Below are 18,731 nucleotides of genomic sequence, written 5' to 3' on the forward strand. Positions count from 1 at the left end.
TTTACCTCTGACCTCTGCTACCTACGCTTCTCATAATGACGCCTAACCACGCTAGGGTTCAACAGCGTGTGAAGATTTGCATGTGTGTGTTTAATTATTATATGAAGGCATTTCAATCAAACATTTCCTGCCAAAAAGTTTTTTCTTGAAACAGACCTGATTCTCATTATATTCGTTATGACGTTGTTTTTTTTTAATAGAAGAAATATGACTCAGAGAATATGACTTTATTCCCACTCAGTGCACACTGACAATAAAGAATTCAAATTCCAGGCGAGAATCTGTGCTTGCATGCTAACCTGCAGCAATAGGAGAGAACGCTAGCAATAAGGCTTGTCCTTTCAAGTCCATTATGTCCTTCAAGAATTCTCATTTTTTCTGATAATGTCACCAGCAGCATTCCAATAAGTTCAGGTACTGAACATGAGGTCCCCTTGGCCGGACCCCCACTCGGTGAAATCGGGCTCCCCGACAGAGGGATAAGAGTCCAACGAGATGCCCCTTCTCTCTCCAAACACTTTCTCCTGAAGCTCGATGATATCGTTGCGAATGTCGGCCATCATCAGCAGTAGGAAGTCAAAGGAGCCAGGGGGGCCCTGACAGACAAATTGCATTGTATATTTATATACATTTATTTATACAAATAGATATTCATTTATATATATAAAAGTTTTGCATTTGTTCCATTAAATTTATCAACTTACAGGGGGACCACTGGGACCATCGGCTCCTCTATCACCCTGAAAATGAAAAAAAATATATGTGATATTGTTAACAACTAAAATCACTTAACATGTATTTGTACATACGTATATAATACAAATAGTATATTTGAGACTAAAGAGATTCAGTCATTGGTTCATTTTTAGCTCCTGTAAGACATTTTTGTAATTGCCAGTTTGGCCACCAGAGGGCAGCAGAGCATCTTATGAACATATTCAACATAAACATGAGGGAATAGTTTTTATATACAGTACACAAAATACTATAGTATGTGCTATAAAGATATTGAACTGACCTTTAAACCATCTCTTCCGGGGGCCCCGGGTGGTCCCTGCATAGAGGATAAAACACGATTATACTCTAAATACAATCCAGTCCTGTTTTGCATTTGGTTCTTGTTTATTTATTTACCACTGGTCCTCTGCGACCTCTTTTGATGTGTCTCAGATCAGGCTCTGGACCGATGGGTCCAATGTCCCCCCGGGGGCCCCGAGGACCTGGGGGGCCTCCCTCGCCTGAGTCTCCTCTAGCTCCTGGACCCCCTGGGTGACCTGTGGAGAAGGTAGCTTGGTAAATAATAAGTTGATGCTTGGTTTGGTCGGAATATATCTAAGTAAGGAAGGATGTGGAATCGGCAGGAAAATTAAAAAAAATAGGTTGGGACGTTAGGCGGGCTATATTAGTTACGTATTAAGCATCACCTGGGACTCCAGGAGGTCCTGGAGGTCCAGGTAGACCAGGACGGCACAATCTGTCAGGATTTTTTCCCGACCTCCTATGGGAAGGTTTGTCGCTGCGGTTGGCCAGCAGATCAGAAGCCTTCAATCACATCAAGAATTTTAAATCCACTACACTCCAACTATAAACCACAAGCTGCATGAGATCTCTGGCAAGGCTACCTGCGGACTGGCCAGCCTCAGTTTTATTTGCAGCAGACTGCTTTTCATGGTCATGAAGTCCTGGCAGGTAAAGGAGCAGGTGCCCGCGCTCATTAGCGTGTCTGACTTTCCTGATGAACTCACTGAAAATCAGAAAAAGACAAAATAGAACAATTGAATTTTTCTACTTTATCTAATAATTCGGAAAATGCAATCCTAATACTCATAATGATTTTTATTAGTATATCAAAGCTCATATATATACACAGTAGATCACATTTTATTATATATTATAATTTCAAATATTTACTCTAACTTAAAACAAATTCACGGTTGCTTTAAATCCGACACAAATGAGCAATACGCAATGATTTGCGGTGTCTGCTCCCCCTCAAAATATATGATACATTGTTGTTGCGGCTTTGGCAAGCCGCGCACACTGCTTGGATTTATTGCTCCGCTTCATCTTTTGGAGTTACAACATCCAAATAATAAACTGCTCCATATGGACTGGATATAAATATACAGTATGACTACATGTCTATACTGCACATGGAATAGCCTTTTAAATTTTCATAGCATAAAATATGTTTCACGTGCAGGTGCACCTGCCATGATTGAAGTCTTCTTGTATGTTTTATTTAATTTATGCTATTTAAGCCAATTTGATACTCAAATACAGGCAATGTGGATATTTAGCGGGCACGCAACTAAAAAAGGCTAAATTGACACCACATGTTTCATTATGACAAAGCGATTTCAGTTTTCTTACAGTTGTGCACGGCGATGCATGAATGTTGGTCGGGAGCCAGAAGGTATCCACTTTGGCATCGACACAAGTAGCTGCCACCCGTGTTGACGCACTCATGCTCGCACACGTTGCCGCCAGACTCCTTGCATTCGTCTATGTCTGCACCAAAGGGGGGAAAAAAAGATGCAACATTTAATTGGAACCACTAATTGGTTGAAATAAATAAATAAATAGAACAGAATAATATATATTTTTTTTCCGATTAATTGATGAATGAATAATCAATTCCAAAAAGATTAATTTGTGACAGCCCTAATATGTATGTACCGTAATTTTCGGACTATAAGTCGCGTTTTTTTTCATAGTTTGGGTGGGGCGGCGACTTGTACTCAGGAGCGACTTATAGTCTGAAAATTACGGTATATATGTCTTCCAGCCTCTGACATCAAACAGATGCTTGATGATACTGACCAAGACAATAAGGAGATTGGTGGTTGCGGTGTCTCTCCCGATCGAAACGATAACCTCGATAGCATGTACACACCACCCGTCCGAAATTGTCTGTGCACTGTTGCTCGCACGGCGACTCGGCACACACGTCCACGCCTGCGCAGAAATAAAAATACATGGAGGGGGCTGTCAAAAAATTAGGCACGGAACAACAACTAGCGAAGGATTCTGAAAGTCCGGAACGTCCAGACAAGAGTGACTTCTGACCTTTGACTTGTCACTCAATTCCGTTACCGTTTTTTTCCGTGTATAGTGCGCAAAATTTTACTAATTTATTGTCCTAAAATCCGGGGTGCGCATTATACATGGGTACAAAAAAAAAAAAAAAAAATTTTTTTTTTTTTAATTTTTTTTTTTTTTTTTAAGTCCCAATGATCGTCACACACGCAGGGAGGCAATGGGTCCCATTTTTATAGTCTTTGGTATGGTCTTAACTAGGCTGGATGTAATTTTTTTTGTTGGCGTTGATTTCTCCGACTGCCCGTAAACGCACCACCGCGCTTCGTGCGCGCACGGGACAGCAAACGAGCAGGTGATCGAGCAAGCGTCTGATACGAGAGCATTGCGGTCGCATGGAGCGTGTTTGAAGTGAACAGCAGAGAAGAAAGGCAACGTGTTGTGAAATAAAATGCACAGAACGGATGCGCAAGACACGTCAGCTATATAAAGAGCGAGAGTTGTTTTCTTCCTATTAGTTTCAATTCACAGTTTAATTAGCAGTTTCAATCAGCAAATAACAAAATGCGTATTACAGGTAATATTTTATTTCACAACACTTTGCCTTGTTCCTTTGGTCTCTGCTGTTCATCCTAAAACACAAAGGCGCTCTTTAAGCAATGCGACAGTGAGCGCCCGGCGCGCTGCGGTTGCGCGACCGCACCAAATTAAGCTCCCTGCGCAGTGCGCACTGAGGTCCACTTAAATTTTAGAAAGTACATCAGGACTTTAAAAATATCTTCTAAATTTCAGCGACGGCTCTGTCTGACGGCTCGGTCGGCGGCGCGCTACGGTTGAGCGTTCTCTCGCGCGCTCTCTCTCTCGCTCTCTCTCGCTCTCGCACACACGCAAACCGGATATCATACGGAGGCCGCCATTACAGATGCGCAGAACGGATGAGCAAGACACGTCAGCTATATAAAGAGCGAGAGTTCAGTATACCTAAATCCGTATTACAGGTAATATTTTATTTCACAACACTTTGCCTTGTTCCTTTCTTCTCTGCTGTTCACTTCAAACACGCTCCATGCGCACGGAGCGCGGTGGTGCGTTTACGGGCAGTCAGAGAAATCAACGGCAACAAAAAAAATTACATCCAGCCTAGTTAAGACCATACCAAAGACTATAAAAATGGGACCCATTGCCTCCCTGCGTGTGTGACGATCATTGGGACTTAAAAAAAAAAAAATTAAATTTTTTTTTTAAAAAAATTCATAAAAATTGGGTGCGTATTATACATGGGTACAAGCTTTTTTCCAGCATCAGCATGCCATTTTTAGGGGTGCGTACTATACATGGGGGCGCACTATACACGGAAAAAAACGGTAGTCATTTCTTGCTTAAAAAGGAAGTCAAGTCAAAACAATTGTTTCGAATTAAATAAAACTCATCTAAACATTGATATTTGGATTCAACTTGTTGAATCTTGTGACCATCACATTCCCAAATTCAGAGAACAGGTGAGCCGTGAGTCGACACCTGTGATGTCATTTTCAATCAGCAGCAATTGACAAAATGGCAGCCGCTTAAAAAGAATAAAAATGGCTGGTGTTTGCTGCTGAATTCATATTTTAAAAAAGCAAATTAGAATGCATAGAAGATATGATTGAAGAGAAACATCAGCCAAATTCATACTGATGTATTCCATATGAAGCACAAATGGGAGTTCAACCGCATTGGCCGCTTTGTTGTTAATGCCAGAAGTGAGCTTATGTGGCTTACGTGATTATTCGAAAGCGACAAAAAATTTTTTGTAACGCCACCCAAACCAATGTGGTCTGCAGATCTTGTTTTAGCACAGGATGTTTCACAGCTATCCAGGCGACGAAAGCATAGACGTTAAATGTGTGTGTTCAAAAAAGTGTGTTTGACCTACTTTCAGGTAAGCACCTGCCCATCACAAACCTGAAGCCCTCACAGCATTTCCTCCTGAGGAGAAAAAAGGTTTGAAAATTAATATTGTAAGATTATGACGAAGCTAAAAGACGACAACATATGGCAACATTTTTTGAAAGTAGAAAAAAAATTGCAGTTTTTAAAAATAAGAAAAAAAGGAAAACCCCATTGTATTGTGATTTTTATTGCCATAACTATATTTACAATTTATTTTTGTTTCCTATTAATAAAAAAACCCATTGGGAATGTGGCAATTTATTCATTGGGGTATTTTTTTTATATTCACAGCATTTCCTCCTGAGAAGAAAAAAGGTTTGAATATTAATATTGTAAGATTATGACTAAACTAAATGGAGACAACATTTATATGGCAACATATTTTGAAAGTAGAAAAAAATAGCAATTTTTAAAAATAAGAAAAAAAGGAAAACCCCATTGTATTGTGATTTTTATTGCCATAACTTTATTTACAATCTATTTTTCTTTCCTATTAATAAAAAATAAAATTTGGAATGTGGCAATTTATTTATTGAGGTATTTTATTTTGTATCCACGTGTTCTCATCACATGTTCCTCGCATCTACCAATCAGCTCCCTGAACGTGTACCTCGCCCAGGTGTTCTTTGTTGTCTCGTTAGTCTGGTTATATTTAATTCACGGGCGCCATTTTGTTTTTAGTGGTGTAACTAAAACTGACTAGCGTCTTGCAAAACAACTGGAGAAAGAACTGGAGCAAACAAAACCTTGCAAATGGAACTATCGGAATTAATGAGAAAGTGTGGAGGTGAATTTGGAGGGCAATGAGGAATACCTACGCAAGACACGAAAGGCTGAGGGCCTCCATTGGTAAGTCTTGAAAAAAAAATCACCTAGCATAACCCTTATAACTATTTTTTTTTGTAAATGTAATTCATGTCCCCCACTGATCATGCTTCTAAAAATATCATCCTTCGAGCGTCGTTTTTAATTCCTTCCTTGTGTACACCCTAAAAGTGATTTAGGGCATTTGTCACATATGTGGCCCAGCACAAGAGGAAATGACTCAAATGTCGTGACCGCACAACAAATATCACACAAGAGGGGAAGGAAACGCGTAAGAAAAGTGTGCGAATTAGCGTTTTATTCATCCGCAGCCTCCATGCAGCATCATTTTAAATCACCAACCAAACACACACACGCACCAGAGTGAATAATCACCCATAAACCGCCGAGACAAGCCCGAACTGATGAGATCCAGATGATTCTGCCGCTTCAATCCCGAACCGAGGTGGAGACAGGTGGGTGAAAGTTAAGATGAAAATTGTCACTACTTCATTGAGTCCGTCGACAAATCAGTCAGTGAAGGTAATGACTCGCAGATGCGAGCCCAGTCCCCGCGGGAGAAACTCATACCTTTTACGCCGCTCGGATTAAAGCGAGGTTAGGTGACGTGAAGATTCCAATCGGTGTGATTCTGATGTTAAATCAGGCCGAAAGCGCTCTCTATTATGAATGACCTCATTTCTACAAGATATGTAGAAGATATGCCGTGAGGCCAAGTCAGGAACTATCGAGATCCTAAAATAAAAACATTTTAGGGGGGGGGGGGGGGGGATAATTCAGAACACCTCAAAAGGGACATATTGAATGATGAACTGCAAAGTTTCTACGCGGTGCCTGTCAGCCAGCCATTCGGCATCAACGTGTCCCACGGGTGCTCCTGGTAGAGAGCACAGAGGAAGTGGTGGTGTCTGGACGAGCAGATGAGGGCAGCAGGAGAACTGACCCGTGTGTTTTTGTTTTGCTGTGTGAAAGTATGTCAGAGAGACAGGAAACAGGCCCCCACAACACACTCACCGACCGGTGTGTGTGTCCATGTTTTGTGGAGAACTTCTTAGGATTTTTCTTCTGGTATCATTCCTAGAATATGCTCCAGACTCTTATCCCATGCGGGATTTCCGGTCTTTATAGCACGGAATCCTGACGTTCTTTCTCTCGTTGGTGCTTATTTGAAAAGATTGCTTAATGGAGTGCTAATGCCTGCTTCGGGTTACGGTCGAGTCGGAACTGTCAACGCTGAATCTCGACGTTGTCAACCGCCTTGAACATTGGTCTACCATCTGGTCTTAAGGACTTCCAGTTGGTCTTACGGACTGATGTTTCCGTACGTATTTTTTTTTTGCATGAGATGTATGTAAGATATTCTATACCAGGAGTGTCAACCAAATTTTTATCGCGGGCCGTGTCGTGGTCATAGTTTCCTTCAGAAGCCGGTAAAAAGATGAATGGTAACAAAATATCGGTATTTTTCTTTAACAGTGAAGATAATTTTAGTATTGACACAGGAAGTCGATGGTTGTCTTTGCGGGCCGCATAAAATGATGCGGTGGGCCGTATCTGGCCCTCTCGCCTCGCGTTTGACACCGGTGGTCGTATGAGTCTTTGAACGAATGATGACGGCGTTAAAGGTTAAAGATGAGATGTTCAAGAGCCTTCCCATCCAACACCCCGCCTGAAAGGTCAGTTTAGCCTGTAGACACTCACTCACAAACGCCGCCCCCCCCCTCCCTCCGCCATCCATCACCGAGAAGGATTTGTCCTGCTTGTTTGCTGAACGATTTCAAATCTTTCCTGTCGCACTCCCGTCCGATTTGTTTGAGCCACGTAACGTCTCGTTTATTCGAAAGATAACCTGTCTCACCCCCGAGTGTAAAAAACAACAGCGAGTAGCAGATTGAGCGACATGCTCTCCTTAAAAATCTTTATTAGAGGAGACGTCACATTTTGTTCTCACTTCCAAACCGTTCCCAGGTGTCTTAACAGAACTGCCCCACGTGTACCTAATAAAGTGGCCCTTGAGTGCAAAATCCTCGTTGATGTCAATGTTTTGTTGACATCAGCACATGTGGGCAAATCGTGCATTATCGCCCAATTACTGGCATCGGTGAAAGCTAATTGATGAAATATTGGTGCAATATTTACATGTTCTTAAAGTTGTGTTGACAATTTGTGTGTGCGGTCGTGGGTTTTGTGTACAATAAAGTCCAGATGCTGGTTGGGATGAAGGAAATTAGTCATCTGGAGTGTGGAAAATTTGTGTGTTAGCTCAACAAGCCTTACAGATTCCGTTATAAAGATGGATTGGTCTGTCAGATGTTGTAATTCCGATATTAGAATATGTATGTTTGATAGACTATAGGTTGATATTTTTTTTCTTCATCTCTTGGGACAAGTTTTTAAGATATTTGTATCTGTACCTTCGCCAGGGAGGATTTGTTTCCTTTGGATTTACTCTCGCCTCGCTATTCGTTTCCCAAATATTTGTTCGTTTCTGCATGTTTCTTCCAAAGACGAACGACTCTGTTAAATCCATACATGGTAGTTTAAAAATTGAAATAAAAAAGAAAAAATATAAGACATAAATAATATTAAAATAATATATTTTAATATTATAATTATGCTGCCACAAGAGATTATTTTTCTTCTATATTGTATTTAGTATATTTTGAGGATTTTTTTTGTTTTTACATATTCAGTTTGTTATATCAAATTTTTTTGTTTTCACATCACAAATCTACACACTGCTCTTTTTTTTATTGCATTATATTTTAAAAATGTTGTTCATTTAGTTTTTGATTTAATTTTCAACATACTTTATATACTAATTTGGTGTATCGCTGAATTTGTGTACATTTTCACAAATATGTTACCACATGTGTTTCATCAGGAATAATTTGGTAATTGAATGATTAAACTGAACATCTGATTTGTATTTGTGTTATTTTCCAATTATGATTATTTAGACATGAAAGCCAGCCAACATGTTTTACGAAGGCGTTTCCCAGAGCGGCACGTTACAAGCTCTTTTGGTGTTGCTTCCTAATTACAATCGACGCGCATGTGCTCGATTCTTGCGAAGGCGTGACACGCCAAGACCTCCTCCGAGGCCTCCAGGTTCTCGGCTGTTTATTTGCCCGGAGCGCGCTAGCAGGACGCCGGCCTCCGGGGAGCCATCAGAGCTTCACCTCACAGAGGAAGCTTTGACTTGAGCGAGCCAAGCAGGAGGTCCGGATGGGCTTCCGCCGCCAAACACGTTTGACCTGCTTTACTTCCCATGTTACGCCTCAGCTCGTCACCATCACATTCCCATCTTCCTTAAACCGGATCCCAGGTGTCTTTTAAACGTCAATGGCGTTCAAATGTTCTTGTGTCTCGGAAGTTGGCCTGTTTTGAAGTCACTGCTCACCCCACCCCTCAGGAGTTAGGGTGTTGCAGCAAGGCGAGCAGAACAACCCCCATGAAGATAAAATATCGTCAGTGGTCGATGCCACAATTTATTGGGTGTTCAGTTAGTGGATTGGCGCACATTTCGATAAATAGGTCCTCATAAAAGCAAAGTCGGAGCGAGAAGACTTGAGAATAAGTCAGTGTGACTTCCTCAAAGATGATGAGCATTTGGAATGTGCCCTCGACCCCACCGAGGGCTCCGTGTCACCGCAAGAATTTGGCATCGGTGACCCTTCGAGTGTCTTACGATGACACACACACACACACTCACACGATGTCCGCTGGGAATCGCCGTGTTGATTTCGTACCTTGACAGTCAAGCGTGCTTACGTGGGAATGTGTGTGTGTGTATTGTTGGCCTTCTCATTTGTTGTGGTGATCATACACACTACCAGCCTGAACACAGTTAATGAAGACCACATTGTATGAAAAAAAATAAATCATAAAAAGCAGCTGAGGTGGTTTTCCAGAGGGCTGTTCAGGTGCACGCTAATCAGAAAAAGATGACTGGAGTTTTTGTGTGTGTGTGTTGTTGGGGGGGTCACACTCCTCAGGTCCTACCGAGACAATTAGGCTTCCATTAAAGACAGGAAGCCCAACTCGCAAAACAATGACTAACTGAAGCGTCGTTATAATTATAACAAAATGTCTTTTGTTTTCGTCTTTGTCGATTCATTTCATTTATGAGCTTGTTCGGTATTTACGTCAGTATTATTGTACGTCCGTACAGAAAAAAAAGTTTGTTTAGGAAAATGCCGTTCACTTGACTACACAATATATAGAGCGACCATATTTATTTATTTTTAAATCTTTCACGACATAACTATGCCAAATACGAAAAAATAAAAGTAACGTTAAAACTGATAAAAACAATAACAAAGCGTTTAAAAAAAAATAAAATAACAAAAAAACAACAAACCCACTTAAAACAAACTGAATTTTAAAAGCAAAAGTCTAAACGAAATAAAAAGTGTAATGAAAAATCCAAATTTTTTTATAACCCCGGGCTGAACAGACGGCTCACTACGAAAGAGCGGATACAGACAAAATAGGTGACGTGTGCATTTTGGGAATACAAAAATGAAAGTCCTCTGGAAGCCTGCGGCATTTCTTCATCCAGATGAAAAAAAGATACTCGCCGGTGAGGTTGGCCTGTCCCATCAACAAACAGCCTGACACAACAATTCTCTCGAACGCTCTCTCATGCTGTCAATATTTAATTTGACTTTCCTTGGCTTTCCGCTCCAGAAATTTACAACTTCACCTCCCCAGAGTTTCGACTTGCTTCCTTTTTACTTCCCTTCCTTTCTTTCTCTTACTCGTCTTCGTGTCTCTCTATCCTTTCTGTTTACCCTTCAAATATCTTGTTAGCCTGTCTTGCCCCCAACACTGTTTACTTAGCTGGACAACTCATTAGCTATGTTTGTTTTCAATCTAATCTGCCGTGTTAGAGCCACGCCATTTTTCTTCCCCCAGCAGACTTTATGCTCATTACAACTACTAGTCGTGAATGAACACTGACGTGTTCGTTTATGAGCGCAGTTAGCGGCTTTTTAAAGCCAGAGTGGAAGTGAAAGCCAAGTGTTATGCCATAAAATGGAGATGCGTGAAATGAATGATCCTGCTTTAATTGCGTGGCAGATTTGCCGTAGTTTCCGTTATCGGAAGTCTTTGAGCGACTGTTTTCCCTTGCCGTTACCGATGGGAACGGGAGTCAAGAGGGCATGTATACTTTGCCACCAAGGCCTTCCACACTTCATCCCAAAGGACGAGATTTACGCCTGACCGCCAACCTCGGATGACCTCATCTGGTTAGCGCTAGCGTGACACTTGTGAAGCGTAGCGTTTACCCCACCTGACCCGACGTGAACGCCACGGCTACTAGACGGGCGTCTGGCTTGTGTTTCTGCCCGGATGAATCGGAGCAAGAGGGGACAGGAAGTTAGCGATACGCTCCAGGTGGATTCTTTGTTCTAGTGGCTAAGGAACATTTGACCGCCATTAACCAAAATAAAAAAAAATCTGCCCTCCTACGGGTTACGAAAACATAAAGTCCAAATCGAAAGTTTTAAAAGTGAGCCAATGATAACAACATTCATCGTCCGCATCGGTTTTTCCCAGGGTACTTTACGCACAAAACAATGAGTAAGCAAGTGGTAACAATAATAGGTTGTGCGGTAAGTATGTCATGAGCTAAATGTTTAGAAAAGACCACCATCGACACGGATATCAGACAATAAGAGCTTCTTTGGTTTGCTTTAGTTTGGTTTTCTGCTATTTATCACCTCTGCCAAGGAGGTTTTAAAGGCAATATGACAATAAGTCATCCATGTGATTAACAATGTAGAAAAATCAGTTCAAAGCTAAAATAAAAACTCTCAAGCTACCTCGACCTCTTTGGATTTCACATTAGCTAAAACCAGTAGGGATCTTTCAATAAGAAACAAGATGGATGGTAGTAAACAACCACAATCTATGCCACACAGCTGTTTTAGGTTTTTTCTTTCGACATCAAACAATTATTCCTATACAATCAAAGGCTGTTGATTAGCTTGCACACGGTTAGCTTGTGTTAGCATGCATACCGTTTGCTAGTATACGTCACACGGTAAGTAACAATATCTTTTCATTGTCGGAGAATTTAATCAGAATGTCTCCTTGAAGTGCGCTCAATTATTTACTATTGTTTTGTAGCCTGCTAGCCCTGCTAGCTTGTCCCTGTCGTTTTCAACATTTGTTGTTCCGGTCACTTTTACTCCTTGAATTCCCATTACAAGACAAGATAACGCGAAGAAGCACAAAGATGCTAATAGAACCCTTTGCCTGTTTTTGTCAGAGGTGGTTGTTTTTTTTTCCTCCCTGTGGTTTCTATGGTTGTTGTCCCATCAGAATTGCCGTCAGTTGTGGCAGGCCGGATTCTGTTTTATTTCGACACATTACTTGAGGGAAAGAAAACTGATAGGATCGAAGCGAGGTTGTTTTTGGTCATTTATGTGAGAGAAAGTGGACATATTTGGAGAACAATATATCATGTTTAGAGAAATATCAGCCTGTGGTTTATGGTATAAAATGAGCCACAGAGAACAAAGAACATTATTCTTGGAAATGAAAACAATTTTGTTCCTAACAATTGCGGACTGCTCATCAAAAATCTTAAACGACACATGTAAGTACTTGGATACGCCGAGACGCACAGAATCTTTCCTTCAGGGATTCAGGCTGGAAACTCCTGGCAGACATTCCGACAAGAACGTGGATGTGAATGCATCAAAAGTACGACGACACAATCCAGACTTGACTTGCATGGGAACGCTTGCTGGCCATGTTCACGGGAGAGAAACCCTGCACGGGCGCCCTAATGAGTCAAGACAGGAAGCCGTTGCGGTTTAAGTGTAATGTCAACCCTGCGTCGCCCAGGTCCCGAAGCAGAGGAGCCTCTTTAAAGGTCATTCAGAGACCCGAAATATCTGCTTTTTCTCATCCAAAGTGACTTGTTTGCTCGGCCACTTTAAATTTCAAACAACATTAATTATATGGGTAAGCTAAGGCTAAAGCGACGCAAGGGGGGTTGGAATAATTAAGGTACGATGATGCCCTCGCAAGGAGAGCTAGTCCTTTTTCGTCCCATTTTTTTGTTTGTTTATTGTTACAGCAGCGTGCTTTTGTCACACTTCAGCTACAAGATGTCCGACCACCTCGAACGTTAAATTTTAACATTACGCGCTGTTTTCAATTACTGTATTTGTGTGGCCTCTACTTTAAGGAGGCGTCATTCAAAACAAAGGCGCTGGTTCTCCCCGCAATTGTGAGAGAGCCTTACACAGCTGAGAGCATTTAGCCGCACATACAAAAAAAAAAAATAATAACGTCATCATATTGACAATGCAAAACATTTGGAGGCAGACTCAACATGCACGCTCGTGGCCTCCTGCCAAGACCGAGTAATACGAGCGAGAAACGACCACAACAATGAGAATGTTAAAACATCAGTTTTGGACCTCGTTGCTGAGAAAACCGTAGAAGGCGGGATATCATTTTGTCAGAGGGCGGTAAATGGGCTCCACTTCGGTATGACGCGGCAAAACTCCTTGGAGACCAAAACATTGGCTTTTGATTTAGAAAAGCCATCAAAACAACGAGAGTGCTTGGCATTTTGAGAGCACGAGAATCAGATTCCCGTAAGTGGGATATCAGATTGGACACAAAATACACAAAGGTTAAAGATTTATAACACACTTTGCGTCCACACTCTGGTTCGAATGACTCTCTCTCGTGCAAATGCCGAGTGTATTATAAAGAACAGCCACCCGAAAAATCTGTTGAAATAAAAGCATTTTATGAGACACTTTAACTTTAATTACTCTATACGTAATGTTTTAAACAATGTTTTACAACGGTGATTCTTAACTGTTTGGGCGGGAGCCAAAAGTGGGTCATGGAGGCATTTAGTGTGGGTGGCGGCAGGTAGAAAAACAAAATTGCAATATAGTCCGTCTTATGATTATCGTCGGCTAATACACTCTTTGTATATATATTTTTATTATCGGCTCGGTGTCCCAAATCACGAGACGCCGAGCATTGTGCTAGCGACAATAAAGTCGAATTATATTTTGTGCTTTGGCGCCTGTATTTTAATTACGAGTTGAGAACCGAAATCATTTTTTTTCTTAGTTAATTGCCGAGGAAAAATTCTAAAGGATGAAAATGTGAAGTCAATCCATACAAATTTATATTTTTTTGTTTTAAATGACACTTATACTTGACATATTCTCGATATATCATTCCAAAAACATCCTTCTTCTTATCTACACTTGACATATCAAGGGCAAAAAAAAAATTTTTACTAATAGCAACGTATTTAAGTTGAATTATTATTATTTGAATAATTTTAGTCAAAATCTGCGGTCGCCAGCAGCACGGCAGCCGTATAACATGACAGAATGTGTCATATAATCATCCAGAGTCAAGAGCGCTTGCAGCGAGGGTAATTGAAGCGCCATAAGTGGCATAATTAGCTCGGCTGTTTGGACAGCGGCCAGGCCCGCCGCTTCCAAACGCTTAACACGTCAACGGCAATCACACAAAAAAACACATCCGGCGCTCCGAGCGATGATTGGACACGCCATGTCCGAGTCATGTGTAGTTTAACGGCATCAATCCACACTCGCTTTGTCTCTCTGGAGACGTTCTTGAGAATAACTTACGTGAAAGTGATGAGTGGCCCTCTCACAACCCCGAAACATGTCGCCACTGTTTTGTGTATGTTCTACTGACACGTGTGTTGTGTTAGCACTTCCTAACGCGCTAAGTAGAATGCAGCTAAGGCCTTGTTTACACTATGAGGGCTTCCTAAACTGCTTATGGTTATATAAGTCATGCGTACCGTAGTTTTCGGACTATAAGGCACACCGGACTATAAGGCGCACCTTCAATGAAAGACCCATTTTAAAACTTTGTCCTTATATAAGGCACACTGGACTATGTATAAGGCGCACCATTAATGCATCATGTCAGAATTTTAATCCAAATCAAATCATTCTCCATTTTATCTTTTTTTATTTCAACTTCAGACGTAACAAATTACTTTATAATCACAAAGTAATGACCCATAGACTTTTAGATTCAAGATTCATAGTCTTCAGCGGGCCACTTATGATTGATTTCATGACACAATGTTTCGGGCCAGTTTCGATTTAGGAATTTGGTCTATATATAAGGCGCACCGGACTATAAGACGCACTGTCAGCTTTTGAGAAAATTCTAGGTTTTTAGGTGCGCCTTATAGTCCGGAAAATACGGTAGCAAAAAAAAAAAAAAAAAGCCTTTTTTTAATCACAGAATTTTTCTGGCCTCTAATTGGCTAAAAAGGCCTGATGGTTATGACTTCAGCGCCACCTGCAGCTTCGGAATGTCTTTGTCGTCATGAATCCAGTTTTGATTTGAATATCATGAGCTTGCATGTTGAAATAATCCGCTCAATATTTATCGGGTCATTATTTTTCTACTATATTAGTCCGCCAGGTGTGTCGTCCTGCTTCCAGACAGTTAAAAAAGGCCCCCAATCAACCCACATAAATCCATCCGATGTGAGTTATTACTTTTTAAAAAAAGAACAATTGGATTCAAGAGAGGGGGGAAAAATGACAAGATGACATCCATCTTTATGTAAAATTGCCTCCCGCGGAGTCGTACGTCTTTCAACAAGCCAAGAAAGCAAACAAGATGCAGTCCGACCGCGACTGTGAGAGCATCCTGACTCCATGCCAGCCAGTTTTTCCTTCAAGGGGAACTTGTCTAAACAATAAAAGGACTTACTGACGTGTTCCCCTGGCGTGTGGGAAGCTCCGTGTGCTCGTCACTGACATAAATCTGCGTTGAATTCTCAATTCTGTCTATTTTTACACTGCAAAGAAGTGTGTTGACAAGCACAAAGCAGGAAATGGAACTTGTGGCGATGTGGGAAAAGATATAAATGAGCTAAGCTGTTAAACGTCAAATACTCGTACATTATTTATGTTTTCACATAAAGGGTATTGTGGTGCTAAATAATTAGCGCAGAGGCATATAGTAGCGACATTGTTAGCAAATAGCTACCATCTAAAACTACATGGTTAGCAAACAGCTAACTACATTTCATTTTTTGTTTATTATTGATGTATTTTAGTAGGTTAGGCTAACAGCTATTACACAGCTAACAAAACCTTTCACTCAACTAAAGAAGGCCTTAATCATTAGCACACAACTATTTTGGACTGCCGCACAGCTACATGTTAAGCAAACAGCTCAAACTAATTAGCTGTCACAGCAATCATCGCTTTATTCGTAGCGTCATTGGAGATGAAATTATCTTGACGCATAAGGGCTTTCACGAAAATAAACTACTACATTATAAAACAAAAATGAGTCGTTTGCACACAACTGGGGGATTCCAGGATACTTTGATGCCTCGATAGATGACTGTATGTGCCATGTGGGTGGATAATACCCTCAAAACGAGGAGTCTTCTGGATTTTTCCCGTGTGAGACGAGAGCAATAAAAATAACGAATCGCATCCTCTGTTGTCAAATATTAAGTGGACGGGAAGTTGGGGGTGGGGGGGGGCATGATGTATCCTGTCAAATGTATCCTGGAATGCAGATACATGAAGTGCCATCATGTCTTTTAAATGGACCTCTTCAAAGCCACTATGCTTTTAAGGATTTTTTTTTTTTGGGGGGGGGGGAACGTCCTACCTGAAGCAAGTACCGCTCTTCCCTCCAGCTTGGACGCAAGGATACTCCACGGTTAGAATTTTATTGTCGGGACACTTGCCGCTGAGGAAATAAAAAGATTCCAGTCAGCATGTGCCAAGTATTGTCCATTAACACCATTAATATTCCTAAAAAACACATATTTTAATGTTTTACATCTGTTTATATTTGAAAATAAAATGGCTGAAACAGAATTACCCCCTCATGGCCCTTATGAGGATGAAAGCAAAAATATCTATCCATCCATCAGTCCATCTACACTTCTCTCCATTTCAATGGACATGATTTGACAAGTGTCTCGAAAGGACCTACCTTGAAGCGTCCATCTCATGTGTGGTCCTGATGGAGCTGACACCCGAGCCGCAAAGCAGCGCCGCACACATGGCGGCGCCAAACGCTAGTAGAGTGGCACCATCAATATGACCCATGTCCATGAACGATGCCCCCCCCCGAAGTTCCTTCACTTCTTCACATGCTGCCTCCAAATACCAAAAGAAGACTATTTGGTCCTCTGGCAGGACGGCAGGGGGGTGTCGCACGCATGTGAGCAGCAATCCCTCCTGCACTGTGCCGTCCACGCTGACTCGACGCACTGAAGCGGAGAAGGAGGACTTTGCAGTCCACTGGGCTGCCTCTAATCCCCCCTTTTGGTTTTACATCCCTGCCCCCCAAGCCCGCCCCTGTCTCTCCCTAGAAGAAGAGACATGCTTCACAAAAGACAATTGGCTCATTAATTCACTGATCTAGTCCTGAATGGCCTTCGATATGGTAACGATTAAATTAATGAGTCAATTTAATTAGGGCCTTTTGAAGGTTTCCCAAAAGCAATTCCTCCACAAACCTCATTTTTATTCTACTTTTGGCCACAAAAAAGATGAAATGAATATAAATTGGTGCTCAGCATTTTTGGGTGGGGTTGTTTTTTTTTCTCTCTCATTTTTGGTGGAAAATTTTCATTGAATGTTTTTTTGTTTGTTTTGAGGATTTTAGGTGATTTAAAGATTTCTTTTTTTCCATTTGGACTTAACTGTCAATCAAAGTTAGATAGACGTGTCAATCAATCGACACTGATCAATTCTAAATAAACCAGACAATGATCAAACGTCTCGACAAACATAATATCACGATCACACAAAGCTACCATGGCCACCGTATCAGCGTAGGAACGTGCTCAAGTTATTTTTTAACATCTGTGCAAGGGCGGATGATTTACTGGAAGTAGTCCGATTAAATTCAGGAGAAATGATCTTCAAATAAAAAATGTACTGATGACGCATTGCATTGTTTCGCACTTACCTACTAAATCCATCATCTCAAATGAGTAACCTGAGCCAACAACCCACAGTACAATGCATTGCGCAACACCCATTCATTCTGTATTAAATTCTCACAAGAAAAGAAAATACATAATATAATTATGTTCTAAAGTTAAACCACTGGAGCAAAATTTATGCCAAATAAATTTTTCAATTACGATGCTGTATGTATATGACTGACAAACTGATTGATGACTGGATGAAGAAATGACAAATGAAGTTCAATTAAAATAAAGTATAAGGGAGATTTGGATAAAAGAAGTCATTTCAAACTGAAAGAAACCCGAGACAAAAATAACAACGCAATGTCATGCTCAACATTTCCAGGATTAAAAGTCTGACAGTCTAATAAAATATCGCTTATAATATTGCAAATAAACTACTGGATCAAACTGTTTCATTTTCATTCGGAGCAGTTTGGCTCCAGCAAATAACTGTGAATAATGCTGAGGTTGTCATTAAACCAGAACAAAACAGGAATGAAAAATGATCTTTGGTATTAAAAAAAACAAAACACACACACACAGTGTACATTGCGGTGAAGTATAGCGTAGCTGCGCTAACGTAGTGGAGCTTTTCCGCAGACAGATGGCTTGCGAAGCCTTCAACAACACCAACATCGACGAGAAGGAATTATTGCATCATTCTTCAAGGTTTCCTTTGTTGCTGGGAACAAGCTGCAACTTATTAACTCTGTTGAGCCTCCAACATGTTTTTTACAACCAAGAAAGTCGACATTTCTGTTTGGTTCAGGGTAGAAGGTTTCTTTTGGGGGGGGGGGGGGGGGGTAATTAATTTTATTATTTCTAACTATGAAGTAAAAGGCGTGAAACAAAAAGGGCACTGTTATGTGGTAGCAGACAGATGCATGCAATTACATGCTTCCCTAGGTGCTGCTGTTTTGGTTAGCAGGAAGTTGACCGT

At 41.0% G+C, this 18,731-nt stretch overlaps 1 protein-coding gene across 1 annotated transcript; it reads right to left on the bottom strand.

Annotated features, from left to right (window-relative positions):
* Window positions 1-212: 212 nt before the first annotated feature.
* On the bottom strand, window positions 213-17,147 carry LOC133153149 (collagen and calcium-binding EGF domain-containing protein 1-like). Its single transcript, XM_061277230.1, has 11 exons — window positions 16,804-17,147; window positions 16,474-16,554; window positions 4,955-5,007; window positions 2,824-2,958; window positions 2,374-2,511; window positions 1,623-1,744; window positions 1,425-1,542; window positions 1,135-1,274; window positions 1,019-1,054; window positions 705-740; window positions 213-596 (listed from the first exon to the last, which is right to left on the bottom strand). The coding sequence occupies exons 1-11, from the start codon at window positions 16,923-16,925 to the stop codon at window positions 411-413; spliced, it is 1,167 nt and encodes a 388-aa protein (XP_061133214.1). The 5' UTR covers window positions 16,926-17,147; the 3' UTR covers window positions 213-410.
* Window positions 17,148-18,731: the final 1,584 nt, after the last annotated feature.

Source organism: Syngnathus typhle, linkage group LG4, assembly GCF_033458585.1.
Source record: "Syngnathus typhle isolate RoL2023-S1 ecotype Sweden linkage group LG4, RoL_Styp_1.0, whole genome shotgun sequence".
NCBI classification, from domain to species: Eukaryota; Metazoa; Chordata; class Actinopteri; order Syngnathiformes; family Syngnathidae; genus Syngnathus; species Syngnathus typhle.